Source organism: Pyxicephalus adspersus, chromosome 4 (assembly GCF_032062135.1).
Source record: "Pyxicephalus adspersus chromosome 4, UCB_Pads_2.0, whole genome shotgun sequence".
Taxonomy (NCBI): Eukaryota; Metazoa; Chordata; class Amphibia; order Anura; family Pyxicephalidae; genus Pyxicephalus; species Pyxicephalus adspersus.
This window is the reverse complement of record NC_092861.1, coordinates 119,920,430-119,940,562: the sequence shown is the minus strand read 5'-3', so window position 1 is coordinate 119,940,562 and position 20,133 is coordinate 119,920,430. Positions and strand designations below refer to the sequence as shown.

At 35.1% G+C, this 20,133-nt stretch overlaps 1 protein-coding gene across 1 annotated transcript in view; it reads right to left on the bottom strand.

The window, feature by feature from the left end:
* MALL (mal, T cell differentiation protein like) overlaps positions 1-13,679 on the bottom strand; it is an 18,234-nt gene extending 4,555 nt beyond the window's left edge. Inside the window, exons 1-2 of the mRNA XM_072409474.1 lie at positions 13,492-13,679; positions 695-865 (exon numbers count right to left, since the gene is read on the bottom strand). Coding sequence (XP_072265575.1) covers positions 695-865; positions 13,492-13,599 — 279 coding nt within the window. The 5' untranslated portion in view covers positions 13,600-13,679. The remainder of the gene's footprint in view (positions 1-694; positions 866-13,491) is intronic.
* Positions 13,680-20,133: the final 6,454 nt, after the last annotated feature.

Here is a 20,133-nt window from a genome sequence, read left to right as displayed (position 1 = left end):
ACCTATGAGCAAGTTGTGCCTCAGGTTAGTTTATTTGATACCAATGATCTTTTTGGTTGTCTTAAGGGTGACATTCTTTCCACTGGCCAACAATGTAAAGTAATTCTTCCACGCTAATGTACTGTAATATAACAATTAAAGAAGGGGTTCCCTAAGAACTTAAGGTTCCACATTAGGAAGGTCGAGAAAGGCTCCTTTAAGGCAACGGAGGAGCATATAGGCCTTAGGTTTAAAATAATTAAAAGAAGGTTGCTGTTTTTTTGTTCTTTTAATAGCAACAAAAAAGTTTATTCTGAGTCTCTAAGTTGAATAAATTCTTTTTACATACATAATAAGAATAAATCAAACGTACAGGTCACCACTAGCTTGCATGTAAATAAAGCTGACTGTTGGTTACCACTTAGCTAGGTGAATGTAAGATATAGATACATAAAAAGTTTTAAAGGTCTCATTTTAGGGTCTCTGCACTGTTCCATAAAAGGCTGTCACAATTTAAATACCTTTTTCATACATATCATAAATTAGCTAAAGTGGTGAAAATGTTAAGCACCTTTCCATAGTTTTAATCCATGCTGACTAATAATACTTTTTTTAGCCAATATGTATACACATTTTTTAGAGATTTATAGATTTCCAAAGCTTTGCATCTTTTTGATCTAATAGTAAAACTTGAGAGGTAACAGAAATCTCTTACAATTATTCTCCAAGCGTTGCAATTGTTTCTGTGGAAGCCAAACAGGTAGACCATCAGGAGAAGCAATGAGAAGAAGAATGATGATACTGCAACATACATGACCCATCCTTGTACAATAGGATAAAATACTGTTGTAGCACCAACCAAAATCCAAACCCATGCTCCTAATATCTGCAAAGAAAGGAAAGAAATGATTATGATGGGGAAAAAACAAAAAAAAAAATACCAAATTACAGTTACACAACTGAAAAATGGCACATTTAAAAATCTTAAATTGCTGATCAATGTTGCAATCTTCTATTTGTTTACTGATTCCCAAAATATAAAATTGTTCTGGAAATGAATAAATTATAGGAAGAGAAGCTGATGCCTTGTATGTGAGCTATAATGAATTTTCAGCTATATAATTATTGGTATCATTTTATTCTATATTTAAAGTATCCATAAATGACTTTTACATTTCATGGCTCTGGTGCAGGTATAATTCTTGATTGATGATCAGCCAAAAGGAAAAAATAATGACGTGTTTGTGAGATTTTATCACACAGCAATAACTATTTCTGATTTCATGTGTGTTTTGGGTGTGAGAAGGTGTGCCAGTAAATTGCTCATTCAGGGTGTGAACTTACTGAGATATTTGTCAAAGAGCAAAAAGCCAAAGACAGAGCTAAACAGGTAAGAGCTGTAGTGTAAAAATAGGGAGACCCTGACGTACATTAAAAAAAAATAATTAAATGCACAAAAAAATTTAGTATTTTAAATGTGTTTATCGGCTCCATGAACATTGTTTTTTTCACTACCACTATGCTTTCTAAAAAATGTTTTAAGAATATCTAATTACAAACTGTGCTGATCCAGCTCCTCTACCTGTCCCTTCACCTCCCTATATGGCTGCCAACAAAAGGAACAAAAGGGGAATAGTGTCACTTGAGATCTGTGGAGGGTGCTAACATTACATCCAAGATGGCAGCACCCAGAAGCTTTAAAATGTATTTTAGATGTCTACAAAAAGGAGTCTTTTAGAGGTAAATATATCCATATGACATAGTGGAGAAGGTCACAATTCTCTACATATCCAGAAGTGTGGAAGTTAAAGATAATTTACAGAGCTCCATCTAACCAAAATGGTGGAAGGGGGTGCAATGAGGATCCCATTAATTAAAAGGACACCTTTAATGGATAAAGTGGCGGATTTCACTAATACAAAAGCTCATTTTTTTTTCACGTTACAGGTTCATAATTAATTAAAATATCAAATAATGCTAAATGAGTAACACTGTAACAAAATTATTACATTTAAATATGGGGAACATTTTGAACAATAGATTCAAATTAAATTTTTTTTACTTAAATCAGGAGACAACATTTGCAACAGGGTGGAGAAGAGGCATAATCAAATCAGGTAAGAGCTGTGCAACCAGTTTTGTGTGAATGTAACAGTGTTTTTAGTAATTACATGTGATGAATCAATTAAAGAGAGTACAGTACATAAGTAACTTCTATTTAATTAGGGACATTCATCATTTTGCACTGCCCTAAATTACACTCAACACCTTTTTAACCCTTTATCAAATATTATAATATATAATTCTGAGCTTATTGATTAATTGAAATAGGGTTTTTATTGGGTGGCCTAAATGATATTTGAATCAAAATGTTCAAATGCCATAAAATAAGCAGCATGTTAATAATCAGTATAATATATTGAAGTAATTTGTTGAAATTTAAAATTGGTTACATTTTCCTACAGCATCAGTCTAACCCAGTGTTTATCAACTAGGGTTTCTTCAGTGGCTGATCGGGGTTCTTTGAGCGATGAACAATTTGTGCATCTCAGATCAGTTTAACTGGCCCCAATAGTTTTTTGGCTATTTGTAAGGGTGACATTCCTCCCACTGGGTACCTAGTAAGAGGAATTCTTCCCAGTGCCACCAACCTGATATACTTTGAGCTGTGAATATAGTAATTATAGCAGGGTTCCCTAAAGACCTGAAAGTACTTTCAATGGTCTCCCCAAGTTAGAAAAGTTGAGAAGCACTCGTCTAACCAGAACTAATATGTGGAAAGACTCTTTTTCTTGAGATAATGGTTTTAAATTATTAACTTCTAGATTGCACTGTAAAAAGTGAACATATTCTTCATTAACTCATATGTGCCGCTTTATTAACGCCTAATGGAACTCATTTTACTTTAATGCGGGCATGTTGCATATACAAAGAAAATTATGCTGCTTTTCTACATTTTTTACTGATAAGTGCCACACCTAGGGTTTAAAATATTCTGTGCTAGCAGCAAGTAGGAGGAATATTCTCTTGCCCACAAACATAGGCCCAACTCTTCAATACACCCCATACACACTTCTCCAACCAACGACTGTCTTGTTTCCTTTGCAGTGATGTTGATAGGAGCAGTGATCAGGGGAAAATTTCAGACTGCTGTGGGCTGCCATGTGTGTTACAATGTAAAGTTGCATCTCAGCAATAGCTTTAAATGTCCGGGCTAACTGCTGGTTGTTGGGAAGTTGGGTTCTTCAAGAAGCCCACCTTTTTAAGAGCTTTTTTGGTTTGAGATTCCACATAGTGTTGTTTTTATGGCGTATGAATTGAATAACATTTTTAGGTAATTTGTTTAAAGGGTTTTACTTGTTTGGTGAAGTGGATTGGTTCCCTGTAACATGTTAGAATTTGAGAAGAACCTACCTGGATATGTCTCTTCATTTTATTATATTAGGAGACTTCAAATGAAGAATACATATGCAACGGCATAGGATGTTAGCTATGTGTAGATATCTAATAATTATGGTTTATGAAGCTGAATCTAGGTATATTTTTATGTTATCCTTGTAAGTAATAACTTATAATAAAAAAAAAGTTTTTTGTAGAGGGTGATAATTTATCTAGTGGTATCAAATCAGGATCGATAGATATTTTTATATTTTTTGAGTAGTTATACAATGTTTTGATCCTGGAGGTAATTTGTGTAAAGAGTTACCAACCAACCTTGATTCTAGCAATTGTACAAACCTTTTCAAGCATTAAAAATGTTAAATTGGGGGGTCAGTAATGTATTGAAAAATATATGTACAAGTATGATTTATTTAGAGTTGCTTAGTAACAGACGTCTGTGCTGTGGGATCATTTTTCTGTGCTCTTTGCATATTTACAAAATTTACACCACAGTAACATATATTTTCCTGACAGTGGTAATCATGGAGCAAGCTTAGTAATTTAGCACTTATTGATAGTTATTATTAGCTTACTGTTTTTGAGTGATAAATGATATCCATGCTGAATGTTGTATTTTCTATTCCAGTGGTCGCCAACCTTTTCGAACCCACAGACCCCTAAATTTACCGGATTGCGTATGCCCACTCCCCCATCACAGCTCTGAGCCTGCAATCGGAGAGTGGGCAGTTTGTGTCCAGAGACACAACCTGCTCCCTTCCCTGAGCCTGCAATCTATTCAGGGGACATGGGACATGGTCCACGGGCTCTGGCTGGTTCGCCCTCCCAGCGGAGTCCTTTTCCTGACCCCACTCGGGGGCGCACCGTCCAGAGCCGGGAACCACCAAAATTTTCTCAGTTGGCGACCACTGTTCTTTGCTGTATACAAAAGGAGTCCATGTACATGTTTTGGCTTTCAGAAAGTAGTAGGATAGTTCTCTATTAGCTAAAACCTTCAGATCATCAGTCAGACATGCCTACTGTCCCCAATATAATATTGAATAAAATAGGTAATAGGTAATTGGTAAAAATAAAATAGGTAATATGGAATTTTTAAAAAATAGTAAAATACTATATATATTTATATATATACTATATACTAAATAGTAAAAAAGGATGCAAGATGCAATACAGAGGGACCTTAAAATGGAACACCTTAGAAATATCAACTATTTTGAGGATTCTTTTGAACTTGAAAAGACATTGCTAATGTGTCTTCAGTATGAAGAACACTGAATAAAATAAATTTCAATGGTGCCACAGATGAAACAATTGCTGCCATGTCTCAGATAGGAATGAAGTTTTATGGTACATAATTCTGTGGATATTTGGGACAAATGTTGATGTATGTTTAGATATGTTTAGATTTAAAAAAGAGATGCAAAACAGTACACAGGAGTACGATGTTCTGTCCTTCCAATAATTGGAGGTAGAGAGGGTGAACGACATGACCATGCAAATACTCCAACAGATGGAAGCTCCCAAACGGACTTGCTTGATACGCGCTGTACACACAGCATGACATCATCTACATTTACAAACATGTCTGATCATTCCACATCAAGAGCCAAAAATGGCAATCAGTGGCTTTTGATTGATCTAATGATTTGAATTTACTGTTTTTAGACAAGGGATCAAGAGGGAAAATCATTCCAAATGTACTAGGTCTAAATCATCCAAAAATATCCTAAAGACTAATTTTTAAAACCTGAAATGACGACGTCCAGACTTTAGCACAAATTAGATTGTGACTGTGGCCTGACTGAGAATTGTTCATTTGAAGAATCCAAAAATATCAAAAAGCTAAAAAAGCATCTAAAATGTATTTAATGGTTGACCACCATCATGTTAATATAATTAAAGAAAGTTGCACTAATTATCCAGGGTTTTATGCTTTTTTTAAGACTGTACTATAAGGGTTTGCTAAAAATACACGGTAAAACAATATGCATGCTTTGTAGTGTCATTTATTTTAAAAGTACCCCAACACACCTGCATTCCAATATACTACAACAGTGTTCTGCAACAAAATGCAGGATGACTCAAATTTTCATGCTTTTAAATGCACTACAACCTTTAATTTTAGATATGATGGCTAAAGCATAATACTACATTGCAATAAGGTTTTACTGTGACTGAATCCTATATAACTAAGCAATTTGTTCATGAGAAAACACAGTTGTTTTTGCTTTATAGGATTGTGTTTGTCTCTTAGTGTAATTTATTTCAAGATCAGAGAAAGTTTTAGTAGCGCTGGAGAATGTCAGATAATTCTTGAGGGTTCACTAAATATTTTTAAGCAAATGGATGCATAGGTAATTATAGATTTTTAAAGCCTTTTAAGGACAGATTTGATGATGAGATGCTGAATGTTTTCTTAATAGTGCGGCAAAAATATCAAGATTTGTTTTACTGCAGCACACATGGGGCTTTTTAAAGCATTATCTTTAGCTTGGCTATAACTGCTCTATAATCCTTGGGTTTAAAACCTTTTTCTAATTAGGCATTTATACAACTTAACATCATGTCAGGCTGTCTCACCATGCATCGTTCAAAGTTTCTCTTGGTGTCCAAGGTTATGACTAAGTTCACACACACATATGAGCAAGGATATGAAATGATAAGGTATTGTCCCCCTTTTGTCACTTACCTCTTAGTTAATTGTTCTGTCAATAAAGACTTAGAAACAACAATTATCCCTACTCTGTCCCTGCTGTGCATATAGTCATTGAGCAAATTTTATGAAGAAATACCTTACAAGCCACACCTATACCAGCGAATTCCCAAGCCATCCAATGAATGAACATGCTTCTGAAATTAATTATTAATCAACACTTATTTAATCTAATACATACTAGTTCTTCCACATGTAATCAGTTGGATTTAGGAATGAACAGTGATTGTGGATAAATAATTCCTACTTAAAAATTATTGACTTTGCTATTGGTGAAATTTTCACTAAAGTTTCCAAATTTTTGGTTTTGACTTTTAAATTGCTTTTACATTTTTCTGTCCTATTGACAGTAGGACAAAATGAGGGTACTAGAAGTCATTGGAACAGAAGGATAATAACCTGACATAAGAACAAATCATTACCCATTTTCTTAAAACAAGTCTGTTTCTCCGCTGGAGACTATTACTTCTATTACTTTCTGCTCCAATAGAAAGAGAGAATAAATCTCCCCAATAGTAACTCAAATGTCAAATAAAAACAGAGGTTCTAACGATGTCTAAGATTAAATATGAGTGTTCTCAGTATGTTTCTCGCTTAATTACCAGGTTCCATTACTTCGACCTGGTCATTAAGCAAATTCGTTGTCAGGCGAGTGTGCAGCGTTTGTCAGCGACAAATTCACTGACAGTCTGCAGACCAGGGATTATGGAGGATAGAGAAGGGAAGACAGATAGAGCCCAAATGACTCCATGTGGATGATCACTGTACATTTTTATACAGTGTATACGTCGGGAGAGCCGGCCATGTGTGGGTGGTCAGTAAACAGGTAAAGCTACATAAACACGTCAAATTTTTCTCGCCCGATAATGGGTTTCGGCCGGTTATCAAGCCAGAATCTGGCGTGTGTAGAGCCCGCATCTTTCATCATCCGTGGATCAGTCCTGGCGCATCCACGAACAATGAACGACGAGCTATCCTAATGCAAGGGGAGGGGGAGGGCACACAGCAGGGTGCTGCTCCGTCATGTATGTACAGCACTCGTTCATGCATTGTGCGGTTCTTATCATTGTAAAGGATCGTGAAAGAACCTTTCCAATGACAGGAATTGCACATATGTATACGGCTTAAGTCGTTAAATGAGGACTCCCTGTAGTGCCTCCCAAAGACTGATGAAAGAAATACGGATAGCTCTGGGGGCCACAGGAGACTTCCAACCAAAGAGGTATTCCCTCTTTCCACTTTTTTCATTTCTATTTTACAGATCTCTTTCAACTCCTCCAACTCTATACCAATTCACAGATATTGACAGCTGTGAATTATTGTGGGTTGGTATCTCCAATTATATTCCTATGGAGAAAGGGACTGCACTTCATTGCTCTATACCACTGGCACTATTTCAGTCTGGGACCCACGTGAGGGGGAATGCACAGAAACAAAGCTCGGAAACCAAATTCACTACACAAATGGAAGGACACCAACAAAAACTTCCCTGTTAGAATCACCAAGTATTTTCTCCTTAAATCTTCATCTGCATCCTCAAATTACCAACACCTTTTACAAGTACAATAGATTCCATTTCTTGGAACTTTTAAAATGGGAGTCTTTTCTTTATCATTTGTTACATATTAACAATTGAATCTACTCAATCACTACACTCTTTGTTTATAATGTATTTGTTTGATCAAAGATGTGTTTCTTAGCAGCATTTCAAAAATCTGCAAAAGGCTATTTTTGGATTGGTTGTGCATTGCCTAGGGTGTGAGGTACAAGGTGTGTCACAAAACATTCAGCTAAGGTGTGCTCGCTTATCTTACCAAAAAACAGAACAACCTGTCTCAACACATTGTTAAAAATCAGCCTAATAAAAAGAAGGCCTGTACATAGATCTAACAACACAGGTATTATTGTAAAAAAACAAAAAAATCCACGTTTAGTCTAATGGAAGCTATTATCATTATAGTATTATTATTGTGTCCACATTTCTTCTATCACACTGAGGAACCAGATATTTAGGTTAGGAACTTCTGCATTTCTTGTATGAAAATGGCTAGCTACTACAACGTTTGTAAAAAAACATTTGGTTTGATAAACGTTTTCATGTATGTTTATGTCAGAATAATATGCAATTAAAAAGATAGTTAATAAAATGTATTAAGGGATATAAGTCAGTTTACTTTCCGCTCTGCAAGGTATCATTAATTTTTATGACTTTAGCCATCTAGTCATGATCATGCACCAATTCTGTTTTTTTTTATATTCCCTTAATGGTGACTGGGCATTTCTGGGAATTTTCCTAAAATTAAGTAAGTACAATATCATCTTGAAGATATTCTTTTATTATCTATACAAAACATTTATTAAAGCTCTCCAAGACTGGAGAAGATAGACTATCATGGGTGAACCAGGACAATCCTGCAAACCTGGAACGGACTAGGTCCAAGTTCGAAAACATTTGCCAACTATTAGCAAATGATGAGAAATCCAATCAAGGTTTGCTTGATCACCCAGATTCTTCCATGAAGGTCTATGGTCTCCAGTCTTGGAGATCTTTAATAAATTGGTCCCGATACGAGAGAGAAATGGTATATATTACAACCAAACAGCAGAATTAAAACAAATATACTGATAATAGATTTCTCTCTTTAATTATGAATAATTAACTCCTATGTCTCATTTAATATAATGACCTCCTATGCTTCTCCAAATGGTTATATTGTTATTTAAGGCAACAGAGGGTATTTAAACAGCATACAAGTCGACACTTGGGTATGGCACAGCAGATATTTAGGTATGCACTTAATACCTGATGCGATACTGTTTGTGAGCAATATAATAGGTAGCTGAAACCACCATGAATCATCGCTTGGCAGCCACAGGTGTATTGCCAAAGTTGCATCATACCTATGTCATCTTAGTTGAAGCACTAATACAATATACAGGTATATCTAGTAGACTATTGCCTTATAGGAGACATTACAATTCATTGCTTTTATCTTCTAATGTATCAACATAATTTTTTCTAGCCTACAGTTGTGCTCATAAATTTATACACCAGTATACTACCCAGCCCCTTTTAGCCGGGGGCACCACCCGGCACTTTTCAATACCCACCCAGCTGTTTTTGGGTGTTTTTTTAAAAGTTAGATTAAAAAACATTCTGGGGAAAATACTGTACACTCCATGAAAGAATTTGTAAAATGTGGACCTTTTTTTTAGGAAAATTCAAGTCCACAGACCAAACACATTTCTTTTGATTGCAATATGATTTAAATAAAAAAATAGATATTGCAGAATAAAACAATCAATAAACAAACCATAACAATACATTAAATATAGAAATGGTTCTGTTAAAAAGTTTGTGTACTTTTTGTTTTTTTAAATATTGCATAATGCTTCATTTTGAATTATTGAGGTCTTTTGGCTTGAGGTCTTTTACATGCCATTACTTTGCCTAAACTTTTTGGGCAATAAGCCATCAGGTCTTGTAAATTCTTTGATTGTTTAGCATGCGCTTCACGGTAGAGTTTTGGCCAAGGAGACCTAATGTTGTTGAGGCCTGAAAGTTTTGATAATCACTCCGGAACCTTCACGTTTTACTACTGCAGCCACTGAAAGGGTCGACTTGGTTCTGAATTATTGTCATATTGAAAAAACTCCAAATGCACTCAATGTGCAACTTATGGGTTGATGAATGTAAATATTCCTCTGATTTTTAAGCATGCTGTAGTCATCTTGCCAATTTTCTGATTTCACCCCAAAACAGCAAAGATGTTTTATGGAAGGAATATTGTACTTCCGTTCATAAGTCACTTTGACTTTTAAGGTTTATCATTAAAGGTTGTGAGCATAAGCTTTAGAATTGATCTCATCACTTAGAGTTTGGCTGTTTTACAATAACACCAGGTATGTAAATTTTTAAGCACAACTGTATTAAGTTGAGGTTTCCCTTGCGATGACCATTCCCATTCTAAAGAACCTGGTTCATGAAAATAACCAAAGATGAGAAATATCACTAATAAAAAAATGAATAACATTTTGTGCATTAGAAATAGCATTATTGTTTACACGTCAGAGGACTCTCGCCCAAAAGGAACAATTGTGCTCATCTTGGGCGAGATGTGTACAGCCAACATCGTTCAAAGATCTATCCGGACAGATCCATGAATGACCGATGCGGAATCGCTATACAAGTCAAGGGATGGGGTGTATAAAATGCCCCCATTGTTGTCTTAGAGTGACCTGAATGTTCTTAACTATGTCCAGGCTGCAGCTGCCTATTGGTTGTCAGTAACTCTAACACAATAGATCGTAATATTTAAAATGAGCTACAACACATTATAGACATAATATTATTTAAATATCACTGCAACTGTTACCTAAAAATGTTATAAACTTTGCTGTATCAACACACTACAGCTATGTAGCAAAAAGACATAGCAATTGCAAAAAATAAATAGAACATGTTTAAGTAATAACATGCTTTTTGTACTCGGATAGCTCCAGGTACTGATACAAATAACATACCAGAGTCGATGTTTTTCCCATCACTGAAACTTGGAGACGTGTACTTATATCTAAGCCTTGAAGGCATTTACGCTGCCTTAACATACAGCAAAGACTTTGTGACTGTCATTTTACACAGAATAAAAGCAAATTTTTAATAATGTTAATATTTAATGAAGTTAGTGGATTTCATCATTTAAATTTGGGATTTGTAAAATAATGGCAGGTAGGTGAACAAACAACTTTATAATAGGTGCAAGTCTGCAAAGTGAACCCAGTATTTCATAACTTGCAATTTCATTACACAAGTCTAGTACAAGAAACCACAATCTTCCGACTATGGTTTGTCGGGTTAATTGATTTAGGTTATGGTTTTTGATGTAACAATGAGCTGTCTGCAAAATGCAATAACCCCATTTTGTTTATATACAACCCTATTTTTGCAAAACCTGTTGATCACCAACAATAAAACTTTCTTCCCTAGCAGTTTTATATTAAATTTACAAAGTACAATAGCACCTCATATATCTGAGGCTTAGGTATGCTGCAGATATAATCCGTGCTGCCCCTATTCAATATTGACACATGCCTTTTACTATATTGGAAGAAATTTTGTGGAACACCACCAAACAATGGGACTTTTTAGGCCCATAATTTTATGTTTTATGTTTGATTTTAATGATATCTAGTAAAATAGGTTCATGATTTAAAACTGTTGTCTAATTGGATAAATTTGGTAAAGACTGGCCTAAAAAGTCCTATTGTTTGGTGGTGTTCCACAAAATTTCCTCTTATGTATCTATTGGAGATGTGGTCATGTCGAGAAAGGAGAGGTTGGATATGTCTATGTTACTTTTACTATACTGAACAGATTTTTAACCACAGTCTGCACTAATACCAGAGGTTTAGGTAAATCCTCCTGGCGGCCAATGCAAAATGTAAACCACAGTACTGCAATATCTCTTTTGTACTATTCTATAGTTACAGTATGTAGCAAAATTATCACTACATCAGTATAACAAGCCTGTGCACAGGAATTCTAGCAAATTCAGCATCAATACTAAGATTGGTGCAATGAGTGGAAAGCAAAGGATCGTTGGACCCCCACTTCTTACTAAAGTAGTAAATACAATGTTAGGATCAAAACCCTAATTATTGATAGGTTGCCTTTAAAAGAAAAGTAGAGAACATTTGAAGTTTTTAAATCACTATTGCTAAATATAAAAAAAACAAACTATGTACTTGCTGCTTGACCTAACATGTAATTGATCTATTTATTTAATGAGATACTTAAGATGGAATGAGAAAAGTCACATACACTTTACACACCTATTGCCACAATACAATACCATGCTTAAAAAAGTAAATACCAAAACTGGCAATACATAACAATTGTGAATTCATTCTTCACTGGCTGAACCTACTCTAGGTGAGGTCACAGAGGAATTTACAGGCTAGTGATTTTTGTCTATAATCTTGGGTTCGAGATTGTCTTCAGTTGCCTTATCACCCATATTAGTCATTCCATATGAAGTATAGGCTTGTTTTGTAATCACAGTACCCAACCACTCCTAAATACAAACAACTGCTACATACAGGATTTCCCAGCCTATAGACACAGCGTGCCTTTGGAAATTGGGTAATATTGCAATCACCAGAAGATTCCAATCAAACATAATCATATTCATGCTACAAACACAGCTATAAATAAAAAATAAGAACTGGGACAATATTTCTGTAGTAAATGGGCATTACAAATAGTCGGCCCATGACATATCACCTCCCCTCCTATTGTGTGAGACTTCCCCCACCTCCTAGATCGTAAGCTCTTCTGGGCAGGGTCCTCTCCTCCTGTGTCCCTGTCTGTGTCTGTCTGTCATTTGCAACCTTTATTTAATGTACAGCGCTTCGTAATATGGTGGCACTATATAAATCCTGTTTTTTATTAATATTATTATTATTATTAATATTAAGGTTGTATTTACCTAATTTAAGCCCTCCCTTAAGATTATATTTCACATACCCTGATACCTACAGCCTTAGAATAAAAAGAATATATAGTTTTCTTTTCTTTTCATAACTATAATATATACTAAAGTAACATTGACCATAGCATTGTGCAGTGACATTGACCCTGGATGTCAATTTGCTTGGTTGAAATACTGGCTGAAATCTATAGATAGACAGAAACACTGTCTATCAAACAATGTCAGAAATCACTGTCAGAAACATTGTATAAAAGACCAAAATCCTGAGTTTACCTTAGTAATACCATTTTTTTTTAAACAATAAGAATATGAATGCCAAACTGCTAGAAAACTTTACAAATAAGACAATGCTTAGAAATAGTGGAAATTATTGTATGTACCTTGCACTGTAATTGATTTCACAGAAAATATCTATAGGAATATTTATCATTGAAGGATATTATAAAGCTGAGAAGATTTAAAAGTATGAATAGTGTCCCTACCTTAGACCTCCCTCCTCTATATCTGTCGTTGAAATATAACCCTCACTATTGGGTGTTACCATGTAAAATATAGACATGCATGTGGATCATTCTAAAATTGATTTTTTTGTACATTATTTGGGTCAATCATAGTAAATTAATCATAAATATTATGAAATATGTTGGCCTTCTTTGCTTGCACCTAATTTGGATTTTTTTAACTATTAAAAAATGATTGATTTTTAAAGTAAAAATATTCTCTATGCTCAGTGTGCATACCTCCTGTACATGCTGTTCACTTAGAACATTTACTTTGACAGCTGAAACTGTCAGCATAGCAATCTGCTAATCTGTTAGGACATGTAAAGGATTCCTTAGTCAATGTTTTATGTGTGCTAATAATCTATTAAACAAAGCCCCTTCAAAAAGAAACAAGTGATTAACTTACCAGTTCCAAAGCAATAAAGGCAAAAGGTAATGTTCTAAAAATTGCAAATCCATAGGGAATGTCTGGTACTTCATAATTGACTGGCATCTGTATTCCTGAGGATGCCATTTTTCCCTCTGACAGCTATGTGCTCTGTACAGGGATGTCAGCTGCTTCCTCACACCTGGCTATGTGGACACAAACCTAGAAATATGTAAGTTTAAAATATGATTGTGCAGGAAGACACACCTACAGAGCCATACTAGTCTGAAAAACCTGTTTCTTTCTTGGCATGTCCAACATGATAAAAAGGGCAAGGTGATCTGTCAGCCCAATGACGATTATGAAACACCTAATGGAGTGATACCTTTTCTAAATGCTCTTGTAGTGGGTTCCCATTGTGCAAATATTTAAGGAATGAGTGTACATTTGTCATTAATACAGTGTACAATAACAATACAGAACTGGCATCATTTAACCTCCCTGGCGTTCTAATTATGTCCGTATTCACAAGCGGTACATTGTTTTGCGTGGAAATTTGTTGTTTAATATTTTAGGCCTGTATTTCTTAGGAATAACTCCTGGGTATGATAAATTAAAAAAAAAAACTAATTATAAATTATATTTATTATAATTATATATACCGGTAATATAAAATTATTATATTAAATATTTATAAATAAAATAAAAAAATGTAAAAAAATGTCCTAACAAGTGTACAATAAAAGAATACATTTTGTTGTTTTTTATTTACTATTTGGATTTATTATTTTATAGCTTTTTTACTGTGATCAATGGTTTATAAGCAGATTACAAAGTAAATTTCCTGCCAAGCCACCGTACCAACGCATCACGTATCACATCAATAAAGTCAGGATTGGAGCCGCTATGGAGAGGGGAAGGGGGAAGAACGACAAAGTCATACCCCGCTACACTCTCTCCCCTTCACTTTCATTACAATCGTTCCCCCTCTGTCTTACGTGGATCCACAAGGACGGTTGTTCGGACGACAGACGACGAGCGATCTACACATGCCAGATGTTCATCTGATATCAGTACCAGGACGATTATCCAGAGAATCATCTGACGTGTATACGTAGCCTAAGTGGTACTGCAATTTGTAGATCATCATTGTATTTTGTGCTTCTTTGGATAAAAACTGGTATTTACAATTAAATAATTAGATCTTTCAGGAATTTACTGCATTGCATTTGGTCATTAATAATACATTTGATACCTAAAAAATTAAACGCTCCAAAAACATACCTGTTTAAGAAAAAAACAGATAGAATAGATATAATAAACAGAAAAGATGTACATTTCTGTTTAAACCTTTACTAACATGAGTTGATTTTATCAATGCAATACATAGGGAGTCCCAATTGACACTTGCAGAAGATCTCATGAAGAGCGTACATATAGAGCTTGCCTTGTTTGCTATATATGCTCACAGGGGCCTGATTTTTGAGCAGAGATATTTCGAACAAAATGTACCGGACATTATTGGATTTTCCTTTCCCAGCTATACAACAAAATATGAGCAAAAACTATCTGAATTTGTTGGACATTTGTTGCTGGAACATGTGTCCCCATCTGAATATTTCCCCTAACCTTATGTTCTGGTGGCCGCTGTGAATTTTGGATTTTTTAATCAACTTTCTGTCTCAATGAGTATGATCACAAATAAATGGTTCTGACTTTCGGGGCCACAAAAGCCACACAAAAGTAACACACAGGTTAATCTGGGAACCAAGAATAAATAAACTTTATTCTGGGGCAATCTTATTATAGTCGAAAATGCCATTAATTTAGAGTCATTTGAGAAAAATAAAGCAGAGACAAAAATGAAAAATGAATTGATTTTCACTTACTTGAATGACAGCATTCAATATGATTCCTAACTTAAATTCACTACTCTTTGGGACTAGATGACACTGATCTATCAGGTAAATTAAAGGCCAGTGACATAAAGACCACTTTTTTTAAAAAAATTTGGCTGTCATGGGCACCCTAGGAGACCGGGCTCACAATGCTGCAATATCCAATGTCACTTAATCGCATCAGTAATGTTTGGTACTACAAGGAATATCTACAATTAATACAGTTAAGCACCTGTGATGTCACGAACCATGCATAAGGCTGCAGGATTTAATATATATGTATAAAGGAAATTAAAAAGTGTTAATGCAAAGGGGAGAATGTGAGGCCGTTTTTGCTTGTTTTTTTATGCTTTAGCGAAATACAATTAAGATCTGTTAAAATATAGTTATATGCAAATTATCTGTTACTTTATATTCCAAAATGCCTTAATTCAAATTCTCGCAATTCTATAGACCAGAAAAAACATGGCTGAAATGATTGAATTCAGTTTGGTTAAAATTGTTCAGGCAACCTAGAAACTGTGAAATAAATTTAACATGTGTATGACAAAGCTATATGATTTTACCTATAGTTGTGTTTAGTATACTCTAATGGCCTTTTACACCAAAAATGCAGTTCCTTTATCTCTCTTCTTAGTATAGTCTGGTAATTGTCCTATATTGTATTGAAGTTAAATTTTAACCTTTATGCATATTGCACCATTAGTCCAGTATACATTTGACTGGGCCATTTAGGGTAAATATTTAAGTTGTATTATAATACATCATTTATTTTATTGTACCTCATTGTCTATTTTTCTGCGTCCATTCTTGACTTCCATCTGCTTCCACAAGTGATGTCATTAGAGATAACTTTTAAGAGTGGAGATATTTTTAGGAAATAGTTTTTACTTTAGTGTCATCTATTAATATTTTAGGCAATCACAGGTTTGACCTGGATTTAATTACCATTATTAAAGGAATTATTTAAATTCATTTGTAATGTAGGGCTTTTTTAGATTCAGTGAACAGAATAAAATCTTTTCACACACTCCTTTCTGTGTCATAACTTAATCCTGGTTGAGTAAGAAGCCATTAAGGCAACTTTGCAAAACAAAAAATACAGACAAGTAACATTTGACATTGTTACTGCGAAACAGCCTAACCATTTATTACTTGCTAAGGCTTTTCCACTATAATTATGCATTTTCACTGCAACAAGAAAAAATTTTATGAATGAAATAAAAAAGTAAAAATAAAACTGTCCTGGTTGGGATTGTTGTTCTATTTCCCGATACTGGTGAGTGCTTTATTACATAGGGAGCATATCTATTAAATGGGTGTAGATATCAAGAACAGTTTTGTTCAATGATAAATAGACATAGCTTAGATTCCTCTATTAGACATGAAGGCGCTCCATACATTTTACTACACCAACAGCATCTTGGAGAGATGAGCATTTAGGAAGTGAATTAAAGACAATAAAGATGATCTCTGCTCCTTTCATTCATAGAATGGCATGTCTTTCAATAAAAGCTCAGTATTACCAAAAATTCACATTTTCATGTATAGAACCCTGATAGACCCTCCTACCAACCATGCATTGTAAAGAGAAGCATAAAGGTTTAGTGAGGTTTAGTAACTAGGGGTAAAACAAGGTATGTAAAGAAAAAAATCAAAGGTAATATTTTATTAACATGTTTACTCCCTAATTTTGACCCTTAGTAAACTGCCCACTGTAACCCTGACTGTAAAACCTGACTCCTATGACTTGTTGGGTCAATAATAAGCAGAAGCACGGGTACCACCCTGTGCTGTGTATACTTGTAACACACTGACTGAGTACTAAGCAACTGGCATTACCAAACAGACATTCCATGATTGTGATGAATAGTGATGAGAATAGCACTTACAGATCCATTAGTTCTGATAATGGCGGTATTGTGACAATGTGATTCATGATAGAAATAATAAAATGTAAAACTACCAATGAACAAAGAAAGCAGAAACTGCAACTTTTTCTTTTTATGGTGAGCTGTAGGAGATGTTAACTGACATGTTTACAAGGATACACAAAAAACATGAATTTAAAGTACTCCCCTAATGCAAATGTTAGAAACTCTGTGATTTTCTATATCTGTATGTGTCCTACTGGAGAAATTTACATTTACATCATACAGTTGTTCCCTCTGCAAGATAAAGTGGGGGATGTTCGCAAAGCAAATCTAGAGATCAGCCTTTGCTGACAACACTGATGCTTCATAGATTCAGGACAGGGAATGAGTGTTGCTGACCTTATGATAAATTAAAGCTTTACGTAAATATATTGGAAAAAAACTCACTACATCATTTTTGTCCTGGGGCAACCTATTGCTGCAATAGTCTATAGAGCATCCCAGGACTGTCTATAGGTGAAGAGTACTTTGTTGCCATTTCCTTACAGCATATACCATGTATAAGAACCCATGGTATGTTATGTAAGTGGTATTATGCTATGGCCTATCAAACCAAATATTTCTAACCTACTAACAAGGTATAATCAAATAATTTAGATAAATAATTCACAGGGTTGCTAAACACATTGCCCTATAAGTTTGTAAATGGCTATGGATCTCAATTTAAAGCATTTAAATCGATGGGATGTATTTTGTTGTAATGCTTGCCTTCAAAGTTAATGGTATTCATCAGCAAAAATACTCTCTGTTCTCTTCATTTAAAAAAAGATCTTCAATTTTTTAGCAAGATAATTACGTGTTTAGAAATAGTGACAAAACTACAAAAAGTGTGGACATTTTCACCGGGATCAAATGTTGTTCCTCCAGGTATGGCCAATCGGATACAATCATTACAACAGTTCAACATGGCCGAACAGTGTTGAATTTATTACACTGCTTGCTCTATTTGCGTCATATGGGGTCAAACTTTAGTGAGTCATCTAGAAGGATCTTTAGGACTGTATGTTTTAAAGAACTTTAAGAAGTGTAACAGCAAATGGCTCTGGGCACTATCAGTGCAGGGAGTAAATTCTACTATAAGATGTACATTTGTTTCAAACACTGGACATCAAAATTCTCAGTCAACAACCTGAGAGGGGAGGGATCTGAATGAGGCAGCAAGTGATGTACGAATACTTTTAGAACAATGTACCATAAAGCTCAACCTGAGCATTCTGGTTTACAGAGCTAATATCATCTAAATGCCCCCAAAACAAAGGTCTGTAATACCCTACAGTTACTTTTCTAACAACATCAACTACAGCTTGTTTAGAAAACTCTTTACTCTGGCAGCAGAGGTCAGGCACATCCCCTACTGAGTCAGACTGGTAGGCCTTTAATCTTTGCTGATTGGAAAGCTTTGGTTTCAACTCAGCAGAGTATGTGTTGGACCTGTGCAGATTGTTGCTTATTCCACAGTAAGTTAAACAAGGCCTCTTACTGCTAAGTTTCATGAGGTTTGGTGATGTCACTATTGTCCTGCTCGCAGTTCTCCATGCTGGAGAGAATGCTGTAGCTGAAGATCTGCCTTTCAAGAAACTCTTTGTTTCTGCTTCATCCATTCTATGCTTTCTGCAATCGGTCCATTGCTTCTAGATTATTTCCCTCTAAGCATCAGGTAGGCAGTTTTGACATGAGGAAGCAAAACTTGCTTTTCTACCAAGATGGCAGCAAACACATAGTAAGCAACCACACATTGCAAGGCAGTAAAAGAAAAACATCAGCTGCTGGGAAACCATTCACCAATACTGGTGACTAAGTATTGCCCCATTCGGGACATACAAGGGTATCTATATTTCAGATGTTCCAAAAGTGTAAGAAAAATCTGCTAAATATCCATACCTGTAACTAATCTTCATGGTTTATAAACCATGTTTTTTAAACCAGTAATGAAGGATGTGCAGAACAAATGACAGCAAAATAAGAATCAAACATTATTCATAAAGTTACACTTTTCTGTTTTCAATACTGCTGTTTTCCAATGTGTCATGAAAAAAAAATATTCTTGATCCACCTGTCAGAAATGGCGTGTAGCTCAAACACCCAATCATGTACAAGTAAAATTAAAAAAAATAACTGTGTATTGTGGTGTGTAAATGTGATTGGATGTTTTAAGGAAACAAGAATTCACTTCACCAAGTGTGAATATTACTGTCAGTATATCACCTTATCATAATGACGTCAACGGTGCATGCAGTCATCCTTTCAGTAATATTTTAAGTCTGACATTGTGAGGCACCTGTCAAACCTCTTAGGAATTGAGGAAACACCCAGAAACTTGTGTGCAATCCAGAGTACAGCAAACCAGATCATGCAGAGCACACCCGCACTTACAATCTTTTCCTCCTTTAGCTCAAACATTCCTCTGACCTGCTTCATTTCAAGTAACACCCATTCTATTTTCATAGAGATTGCACAGGTCACACTCACCTGGTAACCTAGGAGACCAAACATTAATGCACCGCTGCATATCACAACTAGTCAAGACTTTGAAACTAGAGAATAATGGTTGGGAACTGGAATGAATCAATGCCTCATATCTATGAATGCAAACAAACTCAGAGACAAAACGCAGGGGAATACCATAAAACTGAAGAGTATACAAAGAAAAAAAAGTTTTCAGTAAAATCTTTCTTAAAGCTTTTTCCTTTAAAAATTCTTTGCCGTTATCATACAGTATATGCCAGTATAAGCCAGGAAAGTTCAATAATAAAATGGGTAGAGATAGGTTACACAATCTAGGGATAAAATATGAATTCAAATGGGAATGTGCCCTGGTAGACAACTGTCACCATGTTCTGGGCCATTTG